The sequence below is a fragment of the Rhodnius prolixus genome, unplaced genomic scaffold (assembly GCF_049639745.1).
Source record: "Rhodnius prolixus isolate KJV_2025 unplaced genomic scaffold, Rpr scaffold_7, whole genome shotgun sequence".
NCBI classification, from domain to species: Eukaryota; Metazoa; Arthropoda; class Insecta; order Hemiptera; family Reduviidae; genus Rhodnius; species Rhodnius prolixus.
Window position 1 is genome coordinate 32,638,166 of NW_027411582.1, and position 24,131 is coordinate 32,662,296.

Here is a 24,131-nt window from a genome sequence, read left to right on the forward strand (position 1 = left end):
TCCTAATCTTAGGAACTTAGGAATGGCTAAGGATGTTACTTCTCGGGGAGGAAAAACCAAGGCCTTGAGAGCTTTACCCCAGGAGTTGCTCTCCAGAATTAAGAGTCTGATTAAAAGGACAGGGTCTGGAGGATGAGCTTTAGAGTGAGAGGAGCCACAATAGATCCGAAGAAGTCGCAGTGGCGTAGGCCTTGAGGCCGCCCTAGTTCAGGGGTCGGCAACCCGTCTTTTATCCCAATTGTGTGGCTCTTCTGCCTGCCCAAAATATATTGTATATTTCAATTTTATTGAAACGAATGAAAATTCCATTTATTAAAGGTATTTTTTCAAAAATAATTTTAAAAGTTATAGGTTCGAAATTGAATAGAATTATACAATATGAAAATAAAGTACATGATTATATATTGTAAGACTGCCGCCTTTTCATTCTAGCACAGGTTTAGTTATTTACTTTGCAATATGTGAAAATAAATATATAAAACAATTAAATGCTATTGAATATCATAAATTAATAATTTGTGAATACAAATGATCTACAGAGTTTACTTTATCATCCTTGCGGCTCCTTGTAAGATTTATTAAAATTATTTAAGGGAGAAATGGCTCTCTACCTGAAATAGATTGCCGACCACTGCCCTAGTTTAATCTAATCTAATCTAGGAACTTAAGAGGCAGGGACGATATAAGATCCCTGAAGAAGTGGTTTAATCCAATTTTTCAGTACGAAAGCCGGATTCGAATCCAAGCGTGATGAATTATAGATTTTCTCTTGCAAAGAGCCATCACTGTTAGAGAAAAGCAAATTGCTGAGGTTCCTTCCCTTTTAAGTTGAAGTTTCTCAAACTAACGCTAACTTGGGGAGAGTTTCATTGAAGAAGCTTGCAAGGTGAAACGAGATTATACCTGGGAAAGAAAGGCTTTCCCTCTCTTTCTATAGTCTGAGTGGTTACCAAGACGTTGAAACGGGGAGTGGTGTCTGGTGCCAGGAGGAGATGATATCCCAAATCTACCCAACTCCTTGATTCCTGGATTTTCCCCTGAAACCATGGTTAGCACAGAACGCAGATGAGAGAGAGAAGTCCAATTTTCTTAATTTGGGTGCTATAGAATAACTGTGGTGGAGGGGGGAAAAGCGATGTGACAATCATCTCACGACACTGGACGCACCTCAATGTTTCAAGAAACAAAATGCAAATTTCAGGTGCGTATTTAGTCTTGTTTCAAAAGATAAAATTAGAACATTTATTGACGTGCAAGTATTGTGCTTGTTTTTCTTTTTACACATTTGTTTAAGTCTTTTTGTTATTTCCAAAAGAGTGACTACAACCTTGATAACTATCAGATTTCTTCGTAATGAGAGAAGGTTATCTATAGTAGCATGTTTTACTTTATTATTGGAACTAATAGTTCATACTTTTAAAAAACATGTCAATCAGCTCATTTTGATACTAGTAACCAACTAAACAGACAAGAAAAACTATAAACATTTATCGATGTATTTAGACAATCAATCACTGATCGATGTTGTTAACATCTTAAACTAGAGATAGATTTAGAAATAAATATAAAAATTAAAGAGAAAGAATTTGAAAACAAAACTGTTACAAAGTGAAGCTGTATCTTTCTCTCTATTTGTAATCACACTGCACTTTAGTTCTATTTATGGGGAGCATTAATCTTAATTCTATTATTTATTAGAACAATAAAATAGCAAAAAAAAAAAACATCTGGCATTAAAGATTTCGTTTAAAAAGAATACGAAAAACACTGCTATTGAGGTCAAGGAACTGCATCATCAATGCATTCCTTTGATGCAAAAAAAAAACGCAATTTGATTTAGGAAGCAATTTGAAATAGTCTTTCTGCAAAGTAATTGTCATAACTTACGGTAGATTAAAAAAAAAAGAAGAAATTTAATACACATTGCATTGTCTTGAATATCTCCGCTACAGTTTCTTGAAAAAAATCTTTAAAATTTTCTAAAATACTTTCTTGTTTTTCTTTCTCTTACAGAAATTGTTGAGAAAAGTGACATAAATTTTGTAAAAAAAAGAAAAGAAAAGAAAAAGGAAAACATATGTTTTGAGATGAAGAAAAACAAGAAAAATCGAGAAAAAAAACTTTTTCAGTTTTCTCTGGTGAAAAAAAATCGAAATAGAAAATATTTGAGATAATCGAACAAATTTTCTATTATCTAGTAAGAGAGATAAAGTAATTCATTTAAAAGAACTAAAAGAACCATATTTTAGGCCTATGGCTGAATAAATAAATTTCAGCCTGGGCCAATTTCGTATTTTGAAATTTTCAATTTCAAATTTTGATAAGTAAGAATTGTTTTATAAGTAATTCAACAACAGGTGGCTGTGATTATTATTATTTTTTTTTTTTAACACGTGCATAACTGATGACGACATACTTTCTGAGGGAGAGAGGGAGTACAAAGTGAGGGGGCCAACACTAATGTTGCAACTTTAGTGCAATGTAAAAGGGACAAAGAATAATTAAAATAAATTCACTTAGGGTGACGTATGCCAAAGACCAGCCTTATTTTAGTTTATTACGAGGGTCGTTTGAAAAGTCCGTGCAAAAATAAAAACTACTTAATTTTTTGGGGTAAACCTTTTTTATTTTTCAACATAGTCTCCTTTTAGGCTTATACACTTCGTCCAACGCTGCTCTAGTTTGTTGATCCCTTCCGAATAATAGGATTTGTCCAAGTCTGAAAAATAGCCATTCGTTTCTGCAATCACCTCCTCGTTTAAATAAAATCTTTTTCCCGCCAGCCATTTCTTCATATTAGGGAACAAATAGCAGTCCGAGAAAGCCAAGTCTGGAGAATAGGGGGGATGTGAAACGAGTTGAAACCCTATTTCCATTAATTTTGCGACCACAACTGCTGAGGTGTGAGCTGGTGCGTTGTCGTGATGGAAAAGGACTTTTTTGTGGGCCAATCGTGGGCTCAGGAGTGTAGTGATGTATCCATGTTTCATCCACAGTGACGAAACGACGCTTAAAGTCCTGCGGATTCTTCTGGAACAGCTGCAAACCGTCCTTGCAACACTTCACACGATTTTGTTTTTGGTCAAGCGTGAGCAATCGCGGCACCCATCTTGCGGATAGCTTTGTCATGTCCAAATGTTGATGCAAAATATTATGTACCCGTTCATTCGAGATGCCCACAGCACTAGCAATCTCACGCACCTTCACTCTTCTGTCATCTATCACCATATCATGGATTTTATCAATGATTTCTGGAGTAGTAACCTCAACAGGGCGTCCAGAACGTTCAGCGTCACTTGTGCCCATATGGCCACTCCGAAAATTTTGAAACCACTTATAAACTGTTCTAATCGAAGGTGCAGAGTCACCATAATGTTTGTCAAGCTTCTCTTTAGTCTCCTGAGGCGTTTTGCCTTTCATAAAGTAGTGTTTAATCAACGCACGAAATTCTTTTTCGTCCATTTTTTGAAAATCACTCGACTTCCTCGATTCAAACGAATGCCAAACACAAAGAAATAGACCGATCTGGCTGAAACTTGGTGTGTGTTCTTCCAAGAGATGCTACTAACTAAACATAACCTCGATACGCGCCAGTAGTGCTATCTCTCTGACTTTGCACGGACTTTTCAAGCGACCCTCGTACAATTAAAACTTAAATAACTCCTATTATTTCTGCCATTAATGATTAATTACAAACCCTTCAGATTTCGTGCATGATTAAATAATTCGAGCCAAGTCTTTCATTATTCATCTATTGTGCTAAAATAAATTGTTTAATGTAAAATACGTTATTACCTACAGTTTCCGGTAAACAAAAAAAAAAATTACGAATAAGTTGAAAATAATTCTACAAAATCTCCACTTCCGGTGAAACTCAAAATATTAAGCAACAGTTGAGCAATGCAACCAATTTGCAACACAAACGGAAGTATCGAGAATTTTTGTCACGATCACAGCAATACTTCCGCTTTTTCTTTAACGGAGGAAGTGAGAATAATAAATAACATAAAGTATTTTTACTCACTTTAATTTTAGGTTAGAGTTCATAATCTAAAGCCTCAAAAAACTTACCTGAAAAAACAAAGAAATATCAATTAAAAATACAATCTTCAGTAAAATAATCTCACGACTCAATTCTTAGTTCTATTCTCAGAGATCGAATCCAGCTTAAATATTTTTCTTTTTTAAACATGTATGTTAACTGAAATTATAGTTTTTATAAACGTCCATAAACACCGTTGTAAACAGTTGTCGGGTTTTTGGCTATCAAAGAGTAAACATTTGAAATTTACTTCAATCAAGTTCAATACTAAGCAAATGTTGCTAAACTGGATTTTCAAGATTAATTTATCCCTTCATGAGATAGTAGAATCCCAAGTTTCGTCTCCTTCATCCCAAACCGTTCTAGCTTTATACTGTATATTGTCAGATCCTACAAAACCCACTTCTGCCATGAAACAGTTCACCTACGGATCCTTCCATTCCCTACAGGAGCAAAACAAACATATCCCCTTTCTCCTCTAGTTGCAGGTTTCTCTATCCTTTTTTCCCCCCCTGCCAATGACATCCTTTATTTTTTACTTCCGTTTTATTAAATAATAATTGTTAAAAACTAAAATGGTTTTCTTTTCTTTTTGTTCCTTCTCCAAAAATTGACATTTGAGTAAATTAGTAGTGAAAAGTGCCAGTGACGCCAAATCCCAGTTTTCTGCATTTACATCCCTCTGTTCAAAAAAAAAAAAAAAAAAATCCATATGGTCTTGAAGCTCAATAAATGCGCAACTTTTTTCTGAAATTATGTGACTTCTTGAGATTCATTAATCATTGAAAAAATGCAGTTGAAAATTTTAACAAAAATCATCGAGAACGAATTTTTCAGACATTAATGTAAAAATTTCATTGTTAATAAGAAACGTTTTGAGGCTCTGCGTTGAGCAGATTTATAGGAAATTTAATGCTCTTTCGTTTGGAATCAGCAGATTTGTGGTAGGATAAAGGATAGAAAAGTTACGGCCATTTTTTATGGTGAAAAACGCGAATATCGACCAGAAAAGTTAAAAATGCAAATATCTTGGACACTATTGCGAATCGGGCCATAGTGAAGAGAATATTTTTTGTTGCATTTGAGCTGCTGAATCACCTCCTGAAGTTTCCACCACTCCCCTGCATACACCCTGTATATGCGGATGTGATGATTGTCACAGTTACAAGGAAATATATTAACCACAAAAGAAAAACACAAAAGAAACGATTTTTATTAATCTAATAAAAGATATTTTTCAAGAAATTAACTAATAAAAATAAAAAATGATATGCATAAACTTTCCTAATTGCAACGTAATCATTTTTATTATTTAAAAACGGACGGTCAATAAATGCAATCACTAATGAAGGTTATTTTCTTTATTGCATTTTTTTGTCTAAAGAGAACCTAGCAAAGAATACGATAATAAATAATTCCTTAAGTTTGAGATCAAGTAAGCAACGTGTTTCAATCTTTAGTGAATTTTAGTTTGAACTCAGAATTGTTACTAAATCGATTTGGTTTTAAGGGAAGTCACTCGATTAACGTCTCCCCTCCTTACTCCCTCTCAAAATCTTTTAAATTTAATGTAATCTAAAGATAAAGAAAAACACCCAAGAGTTCAGTCTAATTATATGGAACTTGGGGAACAGTTCCCTTTGAAAATGTCACTTCCGTTTAACTAACTTCCTGGTCCAGAAATTTTAATTACGTAGTTAATCCATATTAATGTTACAAAGTACAGAATCCATACTTTCTAAAAATATAAGTGGAACTTTAAAAGGAAGTAAGACCCAAACAAAATCTCGCACAGAACTGCCTTAAGAAACCCTTTCATTGGACAATTTTTGTATTAAAAAAAAAAAAGTTACAAGCCTGCATTTGTGCAATAACGAGCCAGTAAACCAGCATTTCCGGTTTGCACATTTTGACCGACAGCTTTTTATTGGCTCCTATAGTGGAACCAATCTAACTACATTTAAGTGACAGACATACGAGGGGGTACCCAAAAAAAACCGGAATTATTTTTTAAAAGCTATTTATTTACAAATTTTTTACAGAACAACCTTATCCCCTTCAAAATACTATCCATTACAACTAATACATTTGTCCCACCGGTGCTTCCACTGTTCGAAACATTTTTTGTAGTCATCTTTAGAAATGGCTGACAGCTCCTTCTTCGTTTTTTTCTTGACCTCTTCAATGTTGTCAAATCGGTGACCTTTCATGCTCTTTTTCATGCGTGGAAATAAGAAAAAGTCGCACGGAGCCAGGTCAGGCGAGTAAGGTGCGTGGGGCAGCGTAACCATGCCATTTTTAGCCAAAAACTGTGTAACAGAGATGGCTGTGTGTGCAGGTGCATTGTCGTGGTGGAAGAACCAGTCTCCTGTTTGCCACAAATCGGGTCTTTTTTGGCGAACACTATTGCGCAATCTTTTCAAAACTTCCAAATACAAGGTTTGATTGACGGTCTGACCTGGGGGGACAAACTCTGAATGGACTACGCCTTTTGCATCAAAAAAGCAAATCAGCATTGTTTTGATGTTTGACTTGACTTGACGACATTTTTTTGGTCGGGGTGAAGATGACGTCTTCCATTGGCTCGACTGTTGCTTTGTTTCTGGGTCATAACCATAGCACCATGACTCATCACCAGTAATGACCTTTGACAGAAAGTCTGGATCAGTTTCAAGCTGTTGTTTCAAAGCACGACATGTTTCAACTCGATGTTCTTTTTGATTGTCAGTCAGAACTCGAGGAACAAACTTGGCAGCAACCCTTTTCATCCCCAAATCTTCCGTTAAAATTCGCTGAACCGAGCTCCAAGATAACCCACTACTCTCTGACAGTTGATCAATTGTCTGTTGACGGTCTGTGAACACCAGCTCTCGAATTTTTTCAACATTTTCGTCGATTCGGGCAGTTGATGGACGTCCAGAACGAGGTTTGTCATCAATCGACATGTCGCCATTTTTAAACCGAGTAAACCACTCGTATACTTGAGTTTTTCCCATAGCGTCATCTTTGTAAGCTGTTTTCAACATTAAAACACTTTCAGCAGCATTTTTGCCGAGTAGAAAACAAAATTTCAGAGCTGCACGTTGTTCACTTAAACTTGCCATCATAAAAAACGAAAAAAGAACAAAACAGCGCTGGTAAAAACAATCACTGCAGATGAACAGAACAAGCCAGGCAGACAACACAGGCAGGACTGAACTGGCAAGGAATTGCGCTATACACGTCTAGCGGCAGAAATGCGTACTACATAAGCTCCATGCGCGGCCACGCAATTCCGGTTATTTTTGGGTACCCCCTCGTACAAATTTAAAAAAAAAAAACAACTACCGTTTCAGACGCAGGAGAAAGACAGAGATTCAAGAAAAGATATAACAACAACATTTTGTTGCTGGCAAATTAGATATTCCAAGGATACTATTAAGAAGCTAAAATGTTTATTAAAGAGAAATAAAACCGGACATGACGTATTAATGGGATTTATTGCCTTCGGGGTTTTACTTCTCTCTGGAAACTTCCAGATTTACCGAAGGAAGGAAGTATGATGTTAATAAATGAAGCTTTAACAATATTAGACATGTGTGTATAGATTATTTTCACTTCCTTAAACAGAAAACTATCCAGCTCAGTTGTAAGGAACCCTTATCTTCAAGTTATTATTAGTGAAAGGGATGTAGCCAATTAAGGAAGCTGTGAAGGACGAGATGTTCACTTCCTTTCGGCAGGGCACTTTACCGAACCGAAGATAAAGTTAGCCGTGGCTTAATCTCTTTATTTCTAACAATAAATGTTGCTACAACTGTTTCAAATAGAACACGCCTTCAAGGTTGATGATATCTGAAATATTTTCTGATTATGTTACAATAATTCACTTATCAAGCATTAAGAAAAATGCGTTAATACTCTAAGAAAGTTTTGAGCAGAAGTTTAACCCTTTTTTCTTTTCAATGAGTTTTACACTTTGGCCTTAGCAAAACAGAAAAATGCGTGAACTAAGCGCGTTACCTTGAGGCTAAGGGACTCCATTCAACGATGAAGTGCAGAGTGGAGTAAGGCAGGGCTGCCTTCTGAGTCCTTTACTTTTTTCTCTCTTCCTGGATGATCTCCCAGCGTTACTTGAGGGCGGCATTCATATTTCTAACACTTCAATCAAAATTTTAATGTGTGCTGACGATGTGGTCCTTCTTGCCGATAACCCAAAGAGTCTACAGAGAAATATTAATATTCTAGCAAGTTATTGTGACTTATGGAATCTCTGTGTCAACCTTAATAAATCTAAGGTTTTAATTTTCAGAAGGGGAGGCAGACTGGCCGCATCAGAAAAATGGTATTACAAAAATCATCCAGTGGAGATTGTTAATAGATATAAATATCTGGGTGTAACCCTGACGCCTCGTCTTTCGCTCAACACCCATCTTGCAGAGAAGGTGGCATCCTCGAAGAGAATCCTTAATCTCGTCTGGTCTGGCTATCTCTCGCAAGGTACTATACCTCTTCCATTTAAATTCCAAGTTTTTAACTCCATCTGTCGTTCAGTGGTATGTTATGCTGCCCAGGTCTGGGGATTTCAAAGGTATGATGTTGTAGAGAGTCTCCAAAGATTTTTTATTAAAAAATTATTTGCACTTCCTTCATCTTCGCCTAATTATATGCTTTACATTGAGACCGCTGTGGACCTGTTGGAGGTATTTACTTTGAAACTCCATTTTAAATATATTTTAAGAGTCTTAGATCTCCCCCAGTGCCGCTTACCGAGAATCTTGGCGTTGGAGATTATCAATAAAAAGATTTTCTGGTTTCGACATTGGATAGACTTGGCTCAGAAGTATTCCTGCGATTTTGTGGCCTCTGTGGAAAATATACCTGCGTGGAAGGATCAATTAGCCTCCCTGTTGATTAAGATGAAAGCAGCTCATCGTCGGGGGTTTCTGGACCGCGTCTCTTTTTCGTCCCGCTTCCTTTTATACAGAGAACTTGACCACTCATTTAGCCTTTGTCACTTGAATGAAGATAATTCCTTGGGTCTAACTCTAACTGAACTCCGCTGGATTTTTAAGTTAAGATGTGAGCTTGTCTACCTGAATCATACGTCATGGCTGCCTAGGGAGATTGAACTTTGTTCTCTGTGTAATTCAAGGTGCATTGAGGACGTGGTTCACTTTCTTGGTGACTGCTCAATTCTTTCTGAGATCCGGAGACTCTATCTCGGACGTTCAGTACCTACGAGAGAACAATTGATTTCTTTCCTAAATGGAACGCGAAATTGGCAACCTCTTATTAAATATGCTCGCCATGCCTGGTCTTATCGGTATCAGCTGGTTCAGGAGTTTAATTATTAATTTATAATTCTGTTATATATTGCTTATTTTGTTTTATTTTTATTTCTAGGTCTGTCATATTTTTTGTTTATTATTACTATTATTATTTTTTGGTTTATTTGTTTTTCTTTTCTCTTTGTATTATAGTAACATCGACTCCGGCTGACGGATTTTCCAAGCCGTACAATATTTTCATTTTGTAATTTGTAAATATTTCATATGTAAAATAAATATTATTATTATTATTATTATTATTATTCAACGATGACAGAGCACTAATAAACAATTAAAGCGACAAGATTAAGATTCTAATAGGGCGGCCTTACGAGACCTACGCCACTCCGACCCCTTTGGATCTATTGTGGCCCCCCTTCTCTAGAGCTCGCCCTCCAGACGCGTCCGTTTAATCAGACTCTTAATTCTGGAGAGCGACTCTTGGGTAAAGCTTACAGGCCTTGGTTTTCCCTCCCCGAGAAGTAACATCCTTAGCCCAGACCAGCCCCTCACGCTGACACAACACGTGCAGTACCGTTTCCTTCTCTTCCTGACAGAACCTACAGAGGCTATCATCTGCCAGGCCCATACGATGCATGTGTTTTCTAAGCCTGCAGTGGCCGGTTAACAGGCCTACAATTATCCTTAAAGCCCCACGGCCTTGACGGATTAAATCTGCAGTTAGCTTCGGCGAATAACCCCTTGATGAACTCCTTCGTCGGTCTCTGTCCTGTGGTGGCAAGCCAATGGGAGATCTTGAAAGAGTGGATTTAAACTAGAAAGCAGAATCTGAGTTATGAGAGATTTTTATTTGGGTACAGATAATATGGGGGAAAAGACGTAAGAGGACTCTGACTATTATTGTCATAGTCAAAATGTACAAAGGGTTTTTGGTTTTTGAAGGAATGCGACAGAGAGACAAACAGACGTTTCTCGGTTCTGTATAATACAAGACAATATCCTGCACTCCAAGTTAGAGCTGCAATAAATGTATAATTGTTTTTTTGAGCCCAGTAACTTAGCAACGTTTTGATAGTTTGAGGGGGAATTCCATTGTTAATCGTCTGTCTGAGTGGAACCCCTGGATAACTGACCACTGTGACTGTTAGGAAGAAAATGCAACATAAATATATGACCTGATGGGTTTCTGATGAAGTAAGACAATGCGCTAAGACTTCCAAATACAATCCAAACTCAGATTACTTGAGGGTGAGAATTTAATATACCTACTCATCTAAGCAATCTCTTAAAAGACCAATTTTTTTCGTCCCAACCATACGATCAAACACTCAAAAAGTTGGGCGGCAATGAACAAGCGGAACACTCTAGCTGGTTCATTTCCTATAAATAGACGAAACACAATTCACACAGAACAACTTGGCAAAATAAATAATTTAAATATATGTCGCCCCCGCACAGAAAAGTAGAACTGAATTTCATTTCTAATTACAAATTTGGCTACATAATGCTAGAACTGTTAATTACTTTTGGCAATAGTTTATTGTGAAAAATAAACTTTAAATAGGTCAATTTATTACTACAGTAAAAAATTTAAGATTTTTATAAATGCTAAATGATTAGAATAAATGCAGTTAATTATAAGTAAAAGGAAGTGATTATCTCAGTGATTAGCTTATACTTGAAGATTCCAGCTGATTTTCTCTTCCTAGGAGCTTCTTAGCTCTCGATGTCTGTGACGAGAGAACTCTGTACGGAAGCCCGGCAGTGCACAGAGAAAAGCTCCGAACGCCAATGACCCGAACACGAAATTCACTTACTGCAATTCGTGAAAATTACATCATGATAATTATCACGTCACAAATTTTGTATATCTACTAAAAATTTAATTACTGGATTGAGAATAATAATTTCAACTGTTAATCGATTAAGAGAGATGTTGCACAGCAAAGAATTTCAGTGGTTAAATTAAAAACTAAAATAAAGTATTTGTGGACATAGATTACGAAAATTAGAGCTCTTTTTGGGTAAAAAAAATTAATTTCAACGACAATAACAATATTAATAATAATATGGGGCTAATGACCAAAGCAGTTGATGCGCCAAAATAATAATAATAATAATAAAAAAATATTAACAATAATAACAAATGGGGAAAATCAAATTTTTTTGACGTTTTGCATTCAGCATGTATATATATACAGATAGCTCTCCTAGAACACGGTACATAGGCTCCTAGAAAATGGCCTAGAAAAGTTGAAGTCTTGTAAAACCACCAAATTTCAAAACCTTATATCTTCTCTAATATAGGCACTTAATACGGTAATTTTATTTATTTATTTTATAATTTACAATCTGTATAAACATATACAATAAGTAAATATGGAGAGAGTGATGAACTGGTGCGGGAGGAGAGCAGGAGGAGAGAAACTACCCAGCGGTAGCACTCTCTATAGGAGACAGGAGAATGTGAGGAGGAGAGAGTGATGAACTGGTGCGGGAGGAGAGCAGGAGGAGAGAAACTACCCAGCGGTAGCACTCTGTATAGGAGAGAAGAGAATGTGAGGAGGAGAGAGTGATGAACTGGTGCGGGCGGAGAGCAGGAGGAGAGAAACTACCCAGCGGTAGCACTCTCTATAGGAGAGAGGAGAGATAGGAGAATAATGGCGTTTAGTTCTTCAGACTACAAGGAAGTCGCAAGGCTACTGACGATTCAGTCGGCGAGGAGTATTAGGGATGTCAGAGGAAGCGAAAGACTGTACAAGAGGATTAGAGCTAGTCGAAAGAGTAGTATGGAATTTTTGGTATTCAGTCTTGGCGAGTTGGTCTATGAAGGGAATGTTGAGGTCGGTGTGAAGAGTGAGGTTAATCACCGTAGAAAGAAGAGTCAGCTATCTGTCGGCAGTAGTTTTGACTGAAATGTCTTGTACAGTCCGTATGTATTGTAGGTTTGGCTGAACCCCAAAGCTCTAGTCCTGTTAAGTCTACATAGGTTTGAGGATAGTACTGTATATTAAACTTTTCGAGTTCAATGGGTAATTTGGAGCGTCGTCCAAGTAGTCTGTAAAGCAGTTTCACACGTTTCGTCATTGCTTGTCTTTTAAGTCTAGTGTGTAGGTTCCACGTGAGTAAAAACGACAATATTTCATCCAATTGTAAAGACCAATGTTCCCTATAATGTTCAGAAATTTCATAGTTTTCTCAACTGTAGAGAGAGCAAGATATTGATACAAGTTTTAGCGTCTTACAAAACCACCAAATTTCAAAACATTATTCTTCTCTTTCTCTTTGTCTTAGATCTAGGAAGCCTAATATGTTAGAAGAAGATTTCAGGATTAATTTTTTATCGATATAAAATCACCAGAAAGACACAAGAAAATCGATTAAAATTTTAAGAACAGCTGTAATGCGCAAGTTCCCACCAATATTATTACAAACAGAGAAAGTGATAAAATAAAATAAAAAAATATCAATAATTAATAATAACAGGAAGATAATTTTTGCGTCGAGCAAAATCTTTTGTGAAAGTTATTCGCCATGTTTTTTTAAGACATGCTTTAATTAATCTCGTGTTTTTTGAATTTCAAATTTCTAAAATATTATTAACATCAGGTCGCTAATTACGTAAAAAAGATGAAGAGATGATTTAATAATTAATTAACAGGAATTAATAGAACTTCTCTCTCTCTTTTTGAAAAGGATATCTCTTTAATTAAGAAAGAAGAGGTGAACATGAACACTTTCTCTCGCTGAAATTCTAAATATTCCAACTATTCTGTATCTTCTATAAAACTGGAGCTCGTAAAACCCTACATTATGCTTTAGAGCGAGAACTATTTTTAATTACAACTAAAGTCAAATGTATTTTACTATAAAGTGACTCAGAAAAAAATGTACTTAAGTAATGTGCTACTTCCGGTGGAGAGAATTTCGTGGCTAACATCCTGTTGAGTCCCAGGGAAAGCAATCAAGTATTAAGTTTGAAAGTGCAGTGTTCAATTCGTTTTTAGAGCCATCACATAAAAATATACAAAGCACCGGCGGCATACCTCAAATTTTATAAGAACAAATATTTTATATATATATATATATATATGGTCATTTCCGGTGAATAACTCAAAATTTAAAACAACCAAAATATTGTTCCTAACGGTTTTTGAAAACAAGGGAGCCCCTCACCAGACTTGTAAGTCTAAACAGCTAGGATTAGATTAGGTGGGACTCTAGATAAGAACAAATATTTTATATATATATGGTCATTTCCGGTGAATAACTCAAAATTTAAAATTTAAAACAACCAAAATATTGTTCCTAACAGTTTTTGAAAACAAGGGAGCCCCTCACCAGACTTGTAAGTCTAAACAGCTAGGATTAGATTAGGTGGGACTCTAGATACGTAGTAGATTTCACAACAGACCCTTTGAATGGCGGCTTACAGCTTCTGGGGCCACCCTCATGGAATCTAATCCAATCTACCAATGTTCTTTGAAACAGGAAATAGATTAACTCAATAATCCACAAATAGATTTACTATTACTTCTTACACCAACATTGGGAGTAAAAATGTACAGTGGTCAAAAAAAGTATTCATACACTAAGTTTTCTTACTTTATCTACTGAACTTTCGTTTCTAGGATGACTATTTCTTCAGCACTGAAATCGAAGATAGTAACAATGAATTTAATGCTCTCATTTTCTTTTATAAACATAAAGAATTCAGTAAAAAGCAGAAAAATAATTTATTGTATGCAAAATAAGTATTCATACACTCAGTCTGAATGTTATAATTAACGCAAAACTAAAGACCTAATATTTTGTAAGCAATCCCTTTGCATTTGTTATTGCCTGAAGCCTCCTTGGCATAGATTCCATCAGGTTTAGTGTCTCTTGAGATGTGATTTCGGCCCATGATTTCTTTAAATTGGTTATGAACTCTTTTCTGGAAGAACATTTTCAATTTTCGAATTTTTCGCTCCAAACAAGACCATGAATTTTCAATAGGGTTTTATTTTTCTGCTTTTTACTCAATACTTTATGTTTATAAAAGAAAATGAGAGCATTAAATTCATTGTTACTATCTTCGATTTCAGTGCTGAAGAAATAGTCATCCTAGAAACAAAAGTTCAGTAGATAAAGTAAGAAAACTTAGTGTAAGAATACTTTTTTTGACCACTGTATGTTTTTCTAAAAAATAGTGGATACTTTGTTTTCTAAACCCCCTCCCCACAAAAACAACTAAATCTAGTGTTAAACAGTTCTAAAACCTCTCGATGAAACAAAATATTGGGGTGTACAAACACACATGATATATGGAGCCCCCAACCAGCTGGCCGAATGCATCTGCCTGCCTACCCGGCTTATCTTCCCCCAACAAAACTCTGGAATACTAAACTACTCTTCAGTAAAGCACGACTGTGACCTAGTTCAATATGAAACACTCTCGGAACACAGAGAGAAAAGAAGATATAAGTTCCAAAAAGGAAGCTGTATTAATTTTAGAATTTATTCACTATGGTTTCAAAATATGAGCATTTGACATGATTTGGTTTCGAATTAGCAGCTTATGTGTTAAGCAATTTAAGCTACAAAATAGAATAAATCCTACTAAAAAAGCAATTGAATGATTAAAAAATGTATTCCGATTTTCAGTCTGTAATCTTAAATAAATAAGTAAAATAAAATAAATGAAATGCATTCTGAAGACAATTTATTAATTAGATTAATATTACGAAAATAAATGACGATGCAAGGATTTATTTCATTATTAACAAAGAATTACAATACGTCATATCAGTTTTATATATGGAAGCCAAGAATGCCGTATTAGATGACGTAGTATAACCTAAATTAAATAAGCAGTGCATGCTCAGCCGTTTCTATTTATTTAATACGTTCTGAGGATAATTTCTTTGTTATGAGATCTCCTAAAGGAGATCTATAGTTTGTTTTTTGGCCATTGACAGGTGTAAACGGGATTGGGCAAGGTCAGGGATTCCTAGGTCTCGTTATGAGGGGGTAACAGTAATGGTTAGAATGATTCTTTTGGCTTTGGAAGGATTGGATTGGTTTTTAGGTTTGAACGCTTTGTGGTCCTGGGAGGTCTGTAAAGTCTTGATGCGATAACAAACGAGTATATCCGTCTTAAGTAAGCAGCATGTTTGATTACAATCCCTGAACGGTTTCGGGATTACAGTCATCATCAGAGGGAGTTTAATCTGCCCCCCCTTTTTTTTATTTGTTTTTAAGGGTCAGTTACGATTGTTGGGTAAGTCTCTTGAACAATGGGTACCCCCTATGGATTAGTATGTGGATTACAATACAGTCACTTGATGAGATAACAGGCCGGGATGTATGCTACTGGGTCAACATTCTAGTAGCAGGGAATAATTTTCTATTAGGAGTAAACGATACGTAGTAAGTACTGTCTACATTAATCTACATTCCCCCTTTGTGGGACCAAGATCCAGGGATGAACCTGAAAGGATCAGGATACAATTACTGGATCTTGATTATTGAATAGGATTGCAATATTCTAGGGATATGTAGGTTAAGATATTTTTGGAAGGGAAGAGCTCAACTGAGTATATCGTGTTCAGTATGGGTGCAAGAATTACTTTCTTACAGGACTGTGGGGCGTAGATTGAGTGCACAGTGGAAGCGGACGTAGCAATGGAAATCTTGGAACAAGCATCTTGATAGACCACGACTTACAAGATTTTAATGGAATTTTTAAGGAAATATGAAAGATGTGGGTGTTTTAGATCACCAATTTTACATTTTTTGAGAATCTCTGATCATGTATTTCCACGGTGAGCTCATTTCTGCAAACCGTATGCTTACATAATACACAAAGTAGTAAAGAGATTTTTTAAGTTAGTAGCATTAAATTAATTGAAAATGTTTTAATCCATACATGCTCTGAAGCGACACCATTCAACAGGTGATGATTGCCAGAAGAATGATTGTCACAATCATCGTCCACATCATCGTCCTCTTCTTCATCATTCTCCTCATCCTCACCATCACCATCATAAATTGATGGCGGTCTACCTTCTAGACGGATCAGTGTCACTGAGGATGGTGTCTCTTCTTCTAGACATACACCAGATTCCGTCGATCCATCTGATAGACACTCTGATGTTGTTAAATCCACTATTGAGACATAGCGTGTTGATTGTTCACCGCTGGACATATCTGGTGATTTATTTATTTATGGTTTGTTTTGGGCAAAACACTTTCCACAATTTATCACTACATTAAAACTGGCAGAAATAAATTAAAATAAAAAAATAAAATAAAATAGCTCTTTCTTAATGGGGGATTCGAACGCGAAACCATTCACTAGTATTTTCACGACACTACTCACGTACATCCGTCGCACGACTGCTATCGTGCCTCGTCTTGGACTCCTCAGGCTACAGAGCTGCCGGTCTAGTTCGGCCGCCATACCCCACCACATGGCTAGCTTATCAAGGTGGGGGGCAACAACACACCCAGATATCTTCTTTTACCCTTCACATTTCTTCTTCTTTCAATTCCTTCTTCATTATATACACGCGCTGATGACAATTTTCTGATTGAATTGATGGACATTTAGTGTTTTCTTTTCCATTCTATGTCGTTATTATGTCTTCGAACGAAATATGTCTAGAACTAAAATCACAGGAGGGGAGCGATAACTTAATAATCTTCAATTGGCTCCCACAGATCGTAGTAGGTTCTATAGGCATATACAAATTTCATACAGGTACAATAGAATAATTTAAATAAAATAATAGGAGTCATCCCTACGTCGTTCTCAGTTGCAAGAGACTTGTATTATAAGAGAGTGAAGGGCTTATTATTTGGTATAAATAACAGAAGGCATGACATCAAGCAATGCTGATCATTGGACAAATTGAGCGTAGCTTGGAAACCAGTAAGGTAAGCAATAAAGCTGACTAGTATTTTGTCCCTGAAAGAAAAGAAGTCGAAGCTAACGAAGAGGAGTCCTCGTAAAGGAGGGTTAGCAATCTACATGAGGTACGACACGATTAGAACCACGAGAATGGTGGAAAATCCTCAGTTTAGATTCTCCCTTAAGTGCTCACAAAGTTTAAGGACACTGATAAAACTGACAAAAGCCAGAGCATTTCTTTTTTGAACTTTCTGCAGTACGGAGTTTCCTGAGCGGACATCGACTGGAATTAGGGCACTTCAAGTTAGAAGAAAAGCTTCACGTACGATATAGTCCTTTTTTCAACAGGGGATTGCTAGGGCAGTCCCTTTTCTAACTTATTAATTTGGAAGCAAGCAGAGTTTTAGCCGATTTAGCCAATAGCCTCATCTGTCTGGGCAAAGACAAAAGTCAAAATTTTGAAAAATCGAAACATAATTTTCGTGGCGTGTCCACACATCACAAAAGTAAAGACTAAATAAAAAAAAAAAGATATTTTTATAATTATTATTTTTTTTTTTTTTTTTTTTTTTTTGTAATTTATTTGTTATTCACAATCTACAAAAGAATAAAATGCAATCAGTGAATAAGATGAAAGAAGACATTATGGCTGGATCAGCTTGAGGAGAGAAGCTGCCCTCCGGCAACACTCTCGCTGGAGTTCCTTACATTACTGGAGATGGTCACGAGGCCAACAGCGTTTCAATCGACGTGGAGGACAATCTGGAATCGTTGTGGAGGCAAGATTTTGAATAAGAGGATTGGTACAGAATGGAAGAGAGTCAAAGAATTTTCTATATTTAGATTTAGATTCGTCAGTTACGTATGAGATTTTGAGATCGTTATGGAGGGTGGAGTTAGAGACATAAAATGGAGAATTCGTAATCTGACGGAGTATTTTTGATTGGAAGGACTGTATTCTTTGTGAATTGGAATGTTTGGCTGAACCCCACAGTTCAAGTCCATAAGTCCAGATCGGTTTAAGTACGCTGTTGTATATTAGTCGTTTATGTTCCAGTGGTAGTTTGGATTGTCTGCCAATTAGTCGCAGTAGTAATTTGTTTCGTCGGTTGAGTTCAAGTCTTTTGAGTTTAGTGTGCGGATTCCACGTTAGTCTTTTGTCGATGTACATCCCAAGGTAGCGAACTAAATTAGCAGAAGGAAGAGGAATTGAGTTAAGACTTATAGAGGGACAAGAATTACGACGCAAAGTAAAAGTTATCTGTTCGCACTTTTGAGGATTGAATTTGACTCTCCACTTTTTGGCCCAGGGTTCTAGTTTGTGTATATGAGGAGATTGTAGATGAGAGGAAGCGGTAGTGGCGTCTGAGTTAGAAGAGAGAATAGCAGTATCGTCAGCGTAAGTGCAGAGCAGTGTGTTTGAGTCAGTTGGTAGGTCGGATGTGTACACAGTATAGAGGAGCGGTCCGAGAATACTACCTTGAGGTACACCAGCCCGTGCCAGAGAGTAGTCGGAAGAGGCAGATCCACAACTTATCTTAAAGAAGCGGTCGGTAAGAAATGATAGTAGAATTAAGTAATAAGTTGATGGAAGAGCACTCTTTAACTTCCACAATAGTCCTGGGTGCCAGACTCGATCAAAGGCCTGAGCCACGTCGAGAAAGGCCCCACAGCAATATTGTTTCCGCTCCAGAGAGGAAGATATGGCGTCTACTACTCTGTTTTTTTAAGTTAATTATTTGTATTATTAACGTAAGTAATAATATTTTTATTAATCTGGCCGTTATGAGAGACAAATATTTGAATTATGAAATTTTTTATCTTTGAAGATGCGTGTCAGCACTGACACGCGTGTCATAGGTTCGCCATCACTATCCAAGGCAGTCAGGCCAGGAAAATCCCGATAGATACTGCAGCATTGGTTTCTCTCTACTCAGCCCAAATTAAGGGCAACATTTTGCAGTCTCTAAAATGGTATGCCAATTGGCTTGGTAGAGAAAACCAAGTAAGTGGTCTCATTGGACAAGCTTAGAAGCACAGGATAGTTGGACGATCTGCACTAAATGATGTAAAAAGTAGCCAGCAGGAGTACGTCGTTTCAGACTCTCTCAAAAAATGCGCTTTAATATCCAACCTGACCTTGAATGACTAAGCCAAAAACTAATTGAAGACAAATGCATTTTTATGTATCATGCGCAAAAATAAATCAACAAACGCAATTTCTTTGAAATATGAAAAAAAATAATCCTCATTTTAAGTTTAAACATTTAAAAAATAAAAATATATATTATAAAAAATAAATTCCCTTCACTTCACATATATAATGGTGAATGAAACTAATAAATAAATAAAAAGTTAACCTAACGAGCGTAGGTTTTTAGTCGTCGTAGTTCAAGTATAAATTTTACTGCGTCAAAATGAGGCAGTGGTTGGGAGTCGGTCGCCCGAGGGACACAAATGTCCAACCAGCTAGGGGGAATGTGGGCGAACTGCGAGTAGCCCCACAGCTCCTAGCTATACATCAAGTATAATTTTCCTCAATAGCAACACAATTTATACAAACATGTTTTTTGTATAATACAAAATTTTAGTATAAAATATGGATTTATGGATCAATCTTTCTCTTACTGTAATTTTTGACTTGATACATTTTATAAAAAAACCACTTTAACGGAGTCTTAGATGACCTCAAAGAAACCGAATATTTATGTTGAAACTCGAAACCGGAAATTAGAGAAGAGGAAGTGGGTAAAGTAAAGCAAATAACGATATGTGTAGCACAAAAAAAAATTAGCTTGGATTCAAATCTATGCCACCAAATCTCCGGATCTACAACAGTATCTAAGATTTTTCCAATATTCTTTCACCATTTATGACATTAAACGAGACGATAAACTTGTGAAATCTTTACTAGAACTAATTCAATAGAAATTCATTTCAAGGCTCTAAACAGAAAAGTCAGAAAAATGCAATCACAGTAGAATAAAGCCTAGCGATGCAAAAAACTGCACCTGTTTGGCATTTAAACATATTTTTGCGAAGATATAGAATTCTCAAAAAAAAAAATTAACTAGCTAAAGTAATTAACCTCTACGAATGATTTATTTCCAATTGGGGGGGCGATAATTGTCTACTACCCCCCCAAGCAAAGTTATATTGGGGGGAAAAAGTAATTATTTTTTTAAGGTGATTTAAAATGCACATGACCTTTTACCACCCTTTAACCAGTCCGTTACATAACTGTGCTAAATCCAGGTTATGACGTAATCATTTGTCCGGACAAAGTGTGCGTGTGTGTATGTCTGTGTGCATTACTATGAACTGCCATGTTTTGTTTTGTTTTGTTTTGTTTTTTCCATTCATTAAAATTTTAAATAAAATTTATTTATAAAGAAAAATCAAAAATTTCTGGGAGTAAATCATGCGGAAAGATTTTCTCCTCCAAACCGCAATTAAAACGCAATAAAATTTGTGGTTTGCAACTATTTTGTGCGGGAAAACCCCCCCATAAAATCGATTGATTCATCAAATTCCGAATTTTCTCATACATTCTATAATCTATTGGTATTAATCCACGATAATAAGGCCGCAATGTTACATCATCATCATCCAATGGCGCGACAACTCATTGCTGAGTCTTGGCCTCCTCGAACCAGTTTCCGGCCAGTCAGTCCTGCTCTTTGCTGCCGCTCTCCAGTTGGCGATATTCAACAACGACCTAGCATCACCTGCAACACCGTCCGCCCAGCGCAGCTTCAGGCCTCCAAACTCTCGCTAACTTCATGGAGGTGCTCATCCGTCATCTTCTTTGGGATGTCCTCGCGTCCCTCATTCTAACCACATGCCCATAGCCCACTGAAGTCTAGCTTAATTTCATGAATTTAACCATATCTATTTCTTTAAAACATTACATACAGCTCCTGATTCGTCCGAGATTCCCTCCATTCCTGTCTCACCGAAAATTCGCCGCAGTATTTTCCTTTCGAAGACTAGGAGGGGCCTCTCTCATCTGTTTTAGATGTGGCCCAGGTTTCAGAGCTGTATGTCTGAGACTGGGCGGATCAGGGTCTTGTACAATCGCAGCTTCGTCTGCCTGGATATCAGGCGCATTGTTACATTTAAATGATATTTTTGAGGGAAACCAACCTTTCCTTTAAAACTACCTTTAAGCTCCACTATTTTCTTCTTCTTCTTTTTTTTTTGAAATTTTTTTGAAACAATAAGCATTAATCTATATGAGCACAATGAACGTACAAAGTAGTTTAAGGAAAATCTGCCACTTAAAAGAAAATAAATAAATCGATTTCATAAAGTGGCACTCTCCAGGTGGCTCTTTTTCACACAAAAAAACCTCTTTCATTACTGGACCACTGTGAGTGGCTGGAAATTTTTCAATTGCAACAGGTTTTGGGCAACTTTTATGACCTCAAAGGAATGTTAAGGACCTTCGTGCATGGGATTTTTCTATTGGATACCAAAAGAAGGAAGCATTAACTACCGGGGGATTGTAGAATTTTAAGGATGACAGAACTGGATTCCTTAAGAGATTTAAGCATTTATATTTGACCATACCCCACCCTAGTCGGGTTTTAAGTATAACTTAAATAAATAAGTATTTTGTTAGCTTCTAGTATTTTTATATTTTTAAAGTTATTTTGAAATTCACTTCTTATGAAATAATTCTAATTTTTTGAAAAAAGAAGCCTCCATTAAATTTTATTGTTTATTTAATTGGATACATCCAATCAGACGAGATGTTATGTCAATTAAATGAAGAAATCAAATCTAATGGATACTATTATCGATTTTTTGTTTACAATTATAACAAAAAAATCATCTCTAAAATAATTCTTTTGTTGCCCAGGAAGGGTATTTTTTTGACCGGTTTTCCACTCTAGCCTCTTTCCTGATTGTCAGAACCTTTTTCTTAAGTAAGCTACAGGAATTCCAAGGAACCAATCTTTTTTATTGAACGCAGCGTGGGGCTCTACTTGACTCACTGGTAAAGGAATTTGACTCTTTGAAGAAAGAGCGATGATGCGTCTACGGTGAGGAGAGCGCCGAAGTGCTGAGATTTTTTCAAGTTCAGTTTAACGGCCCATTTTTTTGTATTTTTATATTTTTTTTAAACCATTATTCTATGGAGTTGAGGTGGAACTGTAGATTTCTGGATCTATTTCTAGGAACTAGTGAGCTATTTCTGGATTGTGGTTGCTAGATAAGACGGTAGTACTATTGGTATAAGGATAAATAGATCAAATACTCGTATATGTATACGAGTATATAACCAATTCTATATAGCTATCAAGGTGGCCACGGCTGATCAAATAAATCTCGTACAGCTGTACTATTATAGAACGATATTATTGAACAGTATTTTGTTATAAAACAGAATGAGCCATAGTAATCTTTCTTTCCACAGAAATTAGATTGAATATCAAGATAAATGATATAAAAAATTAATTAAAAAAAAAACGCGTTTGATATAGCCATTACGTTACTGTAATGTGTAATGGCGGTGTATTAAGTCATGAGGTAATTTTGTGAAAGAATACATAAATGTCAACATAAATGACCTTTCTTTAATATTGATAGTGATGTTTTGGCCTTGACAGTGATTAACTATCTCTATCTCTATTCATTTGAAGAGGAAGGAGTTACAGAAGGGAGGGGGGAAAAAGAGTCGAAACTAAATCAAATAGAAGGAGATTTCTAAGAGCAGTTCTTATACTCTTAATATACTCGATCAATCATCTGAACTCTCCCAGATTGTCACTTTACAGAACTGCTGTAAGGCTTCTAAGATGTACAAATTGTTCTGTTTTGCAGATTTTGTCCTGTAATGTTCATTTTTTGATAAGTTTAGAGGAATCTGGTTGTTGGAGAACCAATGTTCCCTAATGCCATGGGTATATGGATACACCTACTAATAGCAAAATCGGTCGGCCAACTCATTCGTCAACCGAGAGCCAAATTTCTCGACTTTAAAGCATTATCATTACCACCCATTTTCAAAGAACTTGCCACAAACAGCAAAAGCGGTGCAGAAGGCAGTGTGCGCTCATGATCTGAGTCCCGAGTGATAGAATGGTAATTTCACCTACACCCCTGTGTCTAACGCCACTTCTTCAAAACAGATTAGTCCAGGCGGAAAACCGATTTCTGCTTACGGGCCACGAAACTTCAATCGCTCGCAAGTGGTATTTTGAGGAAGACCACACTCAAGGGGGCCAAAGAGACGCATGAGACTCGCGAGCCACTGTTAGAACACCACTACAACAGCAGATACAATGCAGAGGTATTAGCGTAGGATTTGTAACAGGTAGCTGAAAGTTAAGCACCACCTGGACCAAACAAAAATAGGCGATTACTACTGAACGAATTACATTTGAGGGGCCAGAATTTTGTGCCGTCCAGAAACTAGGAAGGGGTAAAGTAATGCCTACTTTTTCAGGAAGGCTTATGACTTAGGTGTCGAGGACAGAGGCGACTAGCAAACATACTTTAATGCTAATTTTGTCATATTAACCATTAAATAAAATCCAAGGCCCAGACCCGGGGGATCGAACCCACTAAACCAACAATACATCTTAGCATTGCGGGTCTAGTATCTTAACCGCTCGGCTACCGTTGCGCCTAGGAGGGAGTATCAAAGGAAATATATTATAAAAAATCGGTGTATATAAAAAAAATATGTGAATGGAATATAGAATAAAAAATCTTACGAGTATACATATTTCTTTTTTTTTATTTCTTGCTTTTTAATGATAGTTGCAGACGCCACTTAGCATATAAAACACTGAGATATAAGCGACGCCTCCAATTATATAATACTTCGTTATTTCCAAAATACCATCGCCCCATTTCTTACCCAAATATCAAACTAATTGTTATTACCATCTAAATTTATTATTAACTATATTTA

At 36.4% G+C, this 24,131-nt stretch overlaps 1 protein-coding gene across 4 annotated transcripts in view; it reads right to left on the reverse strand.

Annotated features, from left to right (window-relative positions):
• LOC141447447 (leucine-rich repeat flightless-interacting protein 2) overlaps positions 1-24,131 on the reverse strand; it is a 127,987-nt gene that overhangs the window by 46,807 nt on the left and 57,049 nt on the right. The window contains exon 1 of one of the 4 annotated variants that reach the window (XM_074114977.1): positions 16,223-16,727. The exons of the other annotated variants lie outside the window; for them this stretch is intronic. Coding sequence (XP_073971078.1) covers positions 16,223-16,501 — 279 coding nt within the window. The 5' untranslated portion in view covers positions 16,502-16,727. Of the gene's footprint in view, positions 1-16,222; positions 16,728-24,131 lie in introns of those variants that run through there. 4 annotated transcript variants of the gene reach the window in all.